Source organism: Nicotiana sylvestris, chromosome 6 (genome assembly GCF_000393655.2).
Source record: "Nicotiana sylvestris chromosome 6, ASM39365v2, whole genome shotgun sequence".
NCBI classification, from domain to species: Eukaryota; Viridiplantae; Streptophyta; class Magnoliopsida; order Solanales; family Solanaceae; genus Nicotiana; species Nicotiana sylvestris.
Window position 1 is genome coordinate 173920713 of NC_091062.1, and position 8450 is coordinate 173929162.

At 35.9% G+C, this 8450-nt stretch overlaps 1 protein-coding gene across 1 annotated transcript; it reads left to right on the forward strand.

Annotated features, from left to right (window-relative positions):
- Nucleotides 1-243: 243 nt before the first annotated feature.
- LOC104249318 (type 2 DNA topoisomerase 6 subunit B-like) lies at nt 244-8147 on the forward strand. Its single transcript, XM_070149605.1, has 13 exons — nt 244-357; nt 451-559; nt 1274-1357; nt 2115-2141; nt 3165-3273; nt 3409-3484; nt 3581-3678; nt 3773-3791; nt 3863-4077; nt 4946-5093; nt 6434-6626; nt 6740-6867; nt 7722-8147. The coding sequence occupies exons 1-13, from the start codon at nt 295-297 to the stop codon at nt 8025-8027; spliced, it is 1575 nt and encodes a 524-aa protein (XP_070005706.1). The 5' UTR covers nt 244-294; the 3' UTR covers nt 8028-8147.
- Nucleotides 8148-8450: the final 303 nt, after the last annotated feature.

The window sequence follows — 8450 nt, forward strand, 5'->3', positions numbered from 1 at the left end:
TTCATTGTTATGTATTTTTTGTTGAAATTTCAAAAAATATACGAAATGCATGTAAAATAAGTTAACTGAAACAAATAATGACATTAGGTTAAATTTGCATTTCTGAAGTGTGAGTTAAATTGAATAAATCGGATAATGCAATTATAAGTCGCGTATATCAAATGCGACTTATAAAGCGTACATCTAAAATAATCGAAATATCTAATGCTATTTATAAACCGCATTTTGATAATCAAACGCAGTTCTTATAATTGACAGCTCTCTCTCTCTCTCTGCAAAAGTTGTACAGCAGAAATGGAAGTCTCTTCCGTACAAATGCTCTATACACATGTGATTGATTTCCTCTACTCCAAAACTGTAGCCTCTGCATTGTTACTCCAATTGCAGCTTTTGCCATTTCTTACAATTTATTAATTGAACTTTAGTTTCACTCTTCTTCTACTTGTGCAGCTCATTTTCTGCGCCGTTCAACGTTGCCGCTTAGCTGATGATCTCTGCAGATTATCCGTAAAATTGACTTCCTTCTCTCGATTTGGACGCTCGCTCGTTCGAATTTCAGGCGATTTCTCTCTCTCTCTCTCTCGATTTTGTTGATGTGTGTGTGTGTGTGTAAAAATGCGAGCAGAAACATGTATTGCTTGTTAAGTTGCAACGCCGTCTGTGTGCGTGCGTGTGTGTTCTGGTTCTTCGTTCAGAAATTCGTATCTGCGACTGCGTATGTATGCCATAATTCCGTATATGCATGTCTATGATATAGACGATGTGTCATCTGGCAGTGATTCACTTTGAATACGCATTGACTAGTTTCTCTGGATACGGAATTTACATTTGCATTCAAATTTTATTTTCTCAATTCCAAATTTCACTCCGAAGCTAGATGAGGTTGCTAGACAGATCCTGAATCCATTCTCCTCTTCGGTATTGAACAGGTTTGAGCTATTTTACGATGACCTTCAACCTACAGTGATGCTACTCCTTTCTCCGGGCTTGAGATAGCTCGCATGGAGGAGCTAATTAACTACACAAAACTAGTTATATCTTTTTGTTGAGTGCTCAAATAAGTATAAATTGGTCGGCATGTTAACTTGATGACTGATTTGTCCATGCTAATCTGTCTAATTCACATTTTCACTGATCCTATTGGTTAGAATAAGGAAATGAGATTGCATTTCAGAAATAAACTGCATATTCATTTTAAACTGTTGATTGAGTGTTTTGTTAATATAGTTAGCAGAATCTATGAGGCTGAATCACTAAAATTTCTTACAAACAGTTTCTGATACTGGTGTTGGAAGCAAATTGGAGGAATACCAATATTTGAAATACAGAAACGATGCTGTTCTGACTAATCAATGGGGTAAGCAATTGGCAATTACATGCTTGTTATTTTTTTACTCTATTTTTCTATGCTATGTTCCTCAGAGAGTTATACCTGATATGCATGCAGCTTTGGTTTAAGTTTCGGTAGATACCTCTCGTCTAAAACATATCTGTGTATCGTATATATATGGAAGAAACAAGACCTCATACTTTTATTCATCATTGCATAGACAGTAGTTCCTGTGGTTCTTAAATGGTATATGTGACATAAGCCATAACTCTGGACTTTATTCTGACCGACTAAAATGCTGATTAAAGCACAAGAAAAAGTCGCCTTTGTATTCCATTTCTTGGAATATGAAGCATAACTTCATGCAACTTGAAGTTACTAGGAGCATTATTCTTAAATTTTGAGCCAACAGATTAGGGAGCTGAAAAGGAGGAGCGTATGGTGGGGTGGGATGAAAGAGAGAGAGAAATATGAGGATTCTAGTGGCAAAGCAACACAGCATTTTTAGCAAATGATCAGGTCATAAATGCCTTTGTTTTACTACCATCGCTGCCGGACAAGAAAAATGGAAAAGAACATAAAGGGAACGAAAGAAAGTGCTAGCTAATATAAGAGTTCAATTTTTAATTATTCAGTTTCTGGGGGTTCACAGGTATCGCAACTAAAGATCATGCGTCTCTACTTTTTGTGTTCTCTTGCCTGGAAGATACAATTGAAAGCCTTTCATAATTTCTTTTCTGCCACATGTGAGTTTGCTGATGATATAGTATCTTTTACATTGTAGATGGGATGATTTCTCTTGCAACTACAAGTAAGTCCAACCTTCTTGGTGAATAATTCTATTGCTTAGTCAAATTTTATTGTTAGGACAAAAATTGGGAAGTTTTGTACTCCCTACGTCCCAAATTAGTCATCACGTTTCGCTTCTCGAGAGTCAATTTGACTAATCTTCGAAGCTAAATTGAATTACATCATCTCAATATTTTACAATTAAAACTTAGATATCCAAAAACCATATGAAAAGTACTACAAGTTGCAATTTTTCTCTCTAAAATGTTGGTCAAAGTTCACATAATTTGACTCTCGAGAAGCGAAACATTTTGGGACGGAGGGCGTATGTAGTATTTTTGGGAGTTTATTCATGATATAGTCTGCACAAATTACTCTAGCAAGTCCTATTATTTCCTTTGTCCTTTGAGGGATGTGATACTCAATGAACTTCACAAAGAGGAAGGTTAGGCAGCTTTCTAAAACTTGAGATATTTATAGGTCAAATTAATGCCACAATATTATCACTCTTTCTATTCAAACAGTCTCAAAACCTTGAAATCTTTAACTTGGAAAAGAGGCATTACCACTAAAGCAAGTCCACACTTTCCTATGGGTAAATTGGGATCAGCTTTTTACTAAAAATGTCTCAATGCTAACTCTGCACTGAATCCTGCCTATTCATGTCTTGAATGATACAGTTCCTTAACCATCTACTTTTAATCAAAGAATACATGCTCATCCGTAACACCTTCTAAATATTAGCTAAAAAGTGGCATTGACGCAGTTTGACAGTAGATTGAACTATATGTTGTTCTCCAACTTAAGCAATTCCAGTCAAGCTCACACAGCTTCTCTTTTAGCTTAGGGTGCTCATTATCTACTAGCAATTAAACCGTTGATATTGCTTTGGAAGAATGGTTTCTGGATAGTATTTATGGTTCACATATATAGCATATTTCTTACTTTAACAATCTTATGTTTTACAAGTACATAAGTTGGAACTACTCCTATAATCTCATAGGATTGAGCATTGGTAGTTTAAATTGAGGGATGAAAATTGCAGGCATATCTGATAGTGAGATACACAACTTAAACTTAAATTTGAAAGAATCTGATTCTGCTGGGAGACTGATAAAGCTACCCTCAACTGCAAAGAATGGTGACAAATTCAGGTATGCCATTTGCAGGGGCTCCATCCTTGTGATCCTACTCCTAAACTAGTTTTCTCTTGACTGTACCCATCTAGTCTTTCCCCTCTTCCTATGTTTCTGTCTTTCTGCACATGGTTAATTAGTTATACCTTGCAGCGGGACTGAAGTATCAGTATCAATATCCAAGAGCCTTGATGACTTATTGGCAGAGGTTACCTGCTTTCTTCAGAAGGTTCAGTTTTCATGTTTATCAGCTCATTCTAGATATGATTTCTCAAATTCAAAGTAAATCTCTATTAACTCCAGTTTTTCATGGCTTTTTACGCAGATGATCCTTGTGAAGATTCCGGCAAGTTCATTTCTGTCCTTGATATGCTTTATAATTCGAATCAAATGCAACTATCTCCTCTATAGACCCCTTTCATAGTTCTAAATGCAACTGTTTATTTTTGAAGGGGTTCACCATGTCAAAAAAAAATCTGTCGTTATCAAATTCGCATTGAGATTTGAAAAATTTAAGTATATGTCTTTTTAACCAAGTTCTTTGGACTTCTAATTATAATTAAGGAGCTATCTTTTTTACTTCTGCTGTTTCCTAGGAAATAGCTAGGACCCCTACCTCTCTTGGCTGATTGTTTGTTTCTTCTTCCAGAAAGTTGTAATGGAACTCTTAGTTGGTGGCAATGATCCTTTGGGATCACAGATTGAAAGTCGTATTCTGGCAATTGAGGGAAGTTCTGCATATTCTCCTGTTGAAAGCATTAAATGCTTGGAAGTAGGATTCAAGGATTATGTTCGTAATCGCCACACTGTCTTCTCAATTGGGTGAGTACTAGAGGGGTGCTAGGTTTTGTCTGATGAATGATGCATTCCTTCATCTACTTTTTGTTGAAGGGTGGGGATAATGTGTTAATAGGTCTTACTTCCACATATTAAATTCATAATTCTTAGGTGCTAAACTCAAAAAATAAAAAGGCAGTACTTAGCAATGGTATTTCTTGTTTCTTCGTTGTCCAATCTGACGTAGTTTCCCGACCTTTGTCATTCTTTGCTTTACATGGAGTATTGCATCTACTATCTTTAAGTTAGGCCTTTCTTGCTGCAATTTCCCATTAAAAAGTGTAACATTTACAGTTCTTTGCTCTTTCTTGTGTAGTTTTGTCTGTATGTCTGACTGTTCATTAAGGTACTTTAGTGTGTTGTAAAGTAGTTAATTATTTTTCTAAAATGCATAATTTGAAGATTTTGGCTTCTTAAAAGACTGGTGTAGTCAAATAGTTTAGCTTGAGCCTTGAGTGAAGATGGGGAAAAAAGAAGCTTGGGATGGAGTGGAGCAGGTGAGGAAAAATCAGGGGTCAAATATAAAAGGGAATGCTAGAACTCAAGCCAGATAAGCAGAAGGAAGGAGTAGAGGCAATAAGACAGATCACATGTAGCATGCAGGAAGTAGCAACTCAAAGTCAAGCCTTTTATATTCTGGTCGAGAATTCAATTCGCTCCTTCTATATTTTGATGTAGGATGATTTAATTTTCCCTGCATTGTTTAGTTAAGATCTATTGGTGGTGCTAAACTAGAAACTGCGATGGCTCATATATGGAAATTTCCCTTTGGAGATGCAACTGTCGTCCAGAGCAAAAAAAAAGTGCATTAAAACAATCTTATTATACTTAATGCTGTAGTTTCATATTTCAGGGAAACTCTGAAGGTTGGAACTGGGGTTGCTAACTCTTCTGGAAGTTCTCAGGGCAATAGCCAGGTGGTGGAAGCTGTGGTGATTATCAGTGAGATGTCAGAACAATTCCCTTCTTCGTGCATCAGGGAACAAGACATGAAAATGGAGGTTTGCTTTTGGATTATTAATTGAAGAAAGCTCTTAAAACCATAAAAAAATGTTCACATTCTAATATGTGCTTATTATTAACCATGTTGTCACCAAATGTTAGATAACAGTTTTCACCATATACATTCATATTTCATATTCTTTCTGAACTTCTATTAACTTGTAAGTTGAGTTCATTTATTGTCTTAGAACGAGTGGATCGTGAAATATCTCAGATCTGCATTATTAATGTCTCTGGAGTTTCCAATTTTCAGGGTCTTATATCACTATAATGAATCTCTTGTTTTTATGTAAACCATGGAACACAATGTGAAGAATCCCGTGCCTGTATGGTGTGTGGAAGCTGATATTTATGCATCTTTCCCTACATCATAGAGTAGAGAGCTATTTAAGTGAGTAATAACTGAAAGATATTTCGATTTTTTTAGGGCCAGTAAGTGGACCTATTTCTCTGTGGCCATCCTGATAACATTTGATTCGATAGGATTACATATACAGCAACAACAACTATGCCTCAATTCCAAGCAATTTGGGTTGGCTATTCCTTGACCTTGTAGCTCCTTTTAAGCTCATGATATGATTAGATATGCGTTGAGCTTTAATGAAGAAGTGGGGATTCATATAGTTGACCCTAACTAGTTAGGGACTGAGGCATAGAAGTTGTTGAAAAGTGCGATTGTCCATTGTAATGTTGTAATAAAAAATAAAGTATTGTCTAAAATCTAATCTATTATGTATCTTTCCAATTTTGTAGATGTCTCCAAAAGGACAAGTATTTTCTAAAATCTAGAGTAACCCATTGTGCACCAAACAGGATACATTAATTGTCCGATCTTACCTAGTGTAAACAAATGTGGCCTCTGGTATTAGCTTTAATTAAGTATTGCTTATTATACTTAAGAGGGTATCAGAAGTTTTTGCTAAGTGAATCATAGAAGTTACAGGTTGGTTAACTCCAAGGATTTCTAGTCCTTACAGTAGTTTCAACATATTCTGGAGGTATGTTGGAAGTTCAACATAACAAAGACATGTTAAAAGGCACCTTGTGTGCCTTAGCATCAATCCATAGTTGTTGTATGGGTCAGGAAGATGATTGGTCGAAACTTAGTCTTCTAACATTGTATGCGATCACAAAATATTTTAAGCAATTTTTTTTTGAAAATTTAGTTCCTTCTACCTGATTGATGAGATGCTGTTGAAGTTATTTAATTCATCTCTGAGCATTACTTGCTCGCCTTCTTTTAGTTGATCCAGTATCTTGCCCTTCTTCATGTTTTCTTTTCAGAATAATAGTAGTTTGTTTCTGTTTCTTTGATTTGTATCTTTATGCCTGATTCCAGGTCTTATATTTCAAGGACTTTGTACCTTGTTCTATTGCTCAGTCGGCCGTTGATGCATTGACAAGCATCAACTGGAAAAGTTATGGGTTGGCTCTACGAAGCATTGCAGATCATGATGGTTGTATAATGCTGGAATGGGAGAACCTGCCACAATATTTTCACGTTCATATTGCCATCCATTGTTACCATAGACAATATCCGTAAATTATACATATCCATGATAAATAACATGGTTATACAATCTTAGGTGTTACCTTTAAACAATGAGAAATTTCTTGCATCTGTGTTTTGCTTAACTTGCTTTCAAGGTGAAACAGTTGGTTGCACAAAACAGTCTACCTGATCGAAATCTTGCTAGAAAAGCTGTCAAGTGTGCTTTGGATGACTTAAAGGAAAATAATCACAGGGTTCTCCTAAGTACACGTGCACTTAAGGTAAATTTTTCTCGATCTTCTCTGCATTCAAAATGGTCATTGGATTTTCTGGTTCCTGGTATTGGCTGAGCTATGAACAAATTAATCCCCCCATTTTATGATCTATTCTGCATTCTTATATGTCCATACCGAAGCATGAAGCAGAAAAAGTAGTTTGTATGATTTTCTTTTGATGAGGATTGTTAAAGGATTGGTTGCTAACCAGAGAGTATTCAGTAATTCCATCTGACTAGGTAGTTCACATATTAAAGGAACTAGTCATGGTTTAGTCTTTTACATTCTTCATAAACCATCTGATGTTTTACACGAGTAGGGTGATTGAATTTGAACGAGGGATGACAGTTATTCAAATAGTTAATGAGAGCAGCGGGTGGGCAAGGAGTATATTCTCACTGGGAATGAAAGCTTCCTATAAAAAATTCTCCTTTTAACTGGGAGTTGCTTTTGAAGCATTATCTAAGCACCGCTGTCCTGTTTTTGTCAGATATAGCTTTTTCATGAGCTGGAAGGGCATGTGCTTTCACGTTTTTACACTTTTTAAACAACACACTTATTCAGTACCTATATCAATGGTCAGAGGCATATGTAGTATGCCAGTGGTTGATGAGTTCACACCCTCTATCCTAGACTTTAGCTATATAGTTGAACAGCTTTATAAAAAATAGGCCATATATCTTTATATTAGTCCACTGCTACAACATAGTAGTAGGTGCAGTAGTCTTTTGCATGCATTAATTTTAATTATCAGGCACCTTCTAGCTGAATATGATCCCCTTTAAAGTTGAATTGGTTAAAATCAATTCCAGTTTGCATCAGCGTATATTGCTCAAGTTCTAATTTGTTTTTCATCACAGATTTGTGATTGTGCACCTGATCTTGCAAAAACTCTTGCTCGCCTGATCTTATCCTCGAATGACTTGAATTTCCAAGAAGAATGCTGTTCTCTTCTCGGATTGCAGTCTCGAAGGGTTAACATGGATAACGTTGGAAATTGCATCAGGGATAAGATAGTTTCAGTGATCGGATTAAATGATCGTAACTCCCAGAAGCATAAAGATGCCCCAAGTTTCCTCTTTGAAGATGATTATTTGCAGAAAGAGGATTTCATGGACGAGGAATATCAAGAAGATGAAGAAGCTTACAACTCTTTGGATCTATAGAAAGCTATAAGCATTGTTACATATCCAACTATTAGTTAGTACTTTGTCATGCCATATGGTTTACCACAATCAATCTCTGCCATGTTATATTATTTCTATTGAGGGATAGACGGCTTTATATGACATGAGATTTTGCGAATTGATGTGAGAATATGTATTAACAAACTATAGTGAAGTGAGAATGATGATGTGAGAATATGTTTTAACCAACTATATATAGTATAATTAAGTGAGAAAAGGGCATTAGTTGAAGACATGATATGTCATGTATTTAGTGTAAAATATGAGTTTGACTAAAATACTACAACAAAAAATACATACACAGAATATTTTCACAAGTGGGTTCTGGGCAAGGGCGGATCTAGAGCAAAGGTGACGGTTCCCGTGAACCCAGTAACTTTTGCATAGACTATGTATTTGTAC

Coding starts and splice junctions, on each gene's coding strand:
- LOC104249318 (XM_070149605.1), top strand. CDS start 295: ATGGAAGTCTCTTCCGTACAAATGCTCTATACACATGTGATTGATTTC. Junction 358..450: donor ATTTCCTCTACTCCAAAACT/GTAGCCTCTGCA, acceptor CTACTTGTGCAG/CTCATTTTCTGCGCCGTTCA. Junction 1,358..2,114: donor TGTTCTGACTAATCAATGGG/GTAAGCAATTGG, acceptor TTTACATTGTAG/ATGGGATGATTTCTCTTGCA.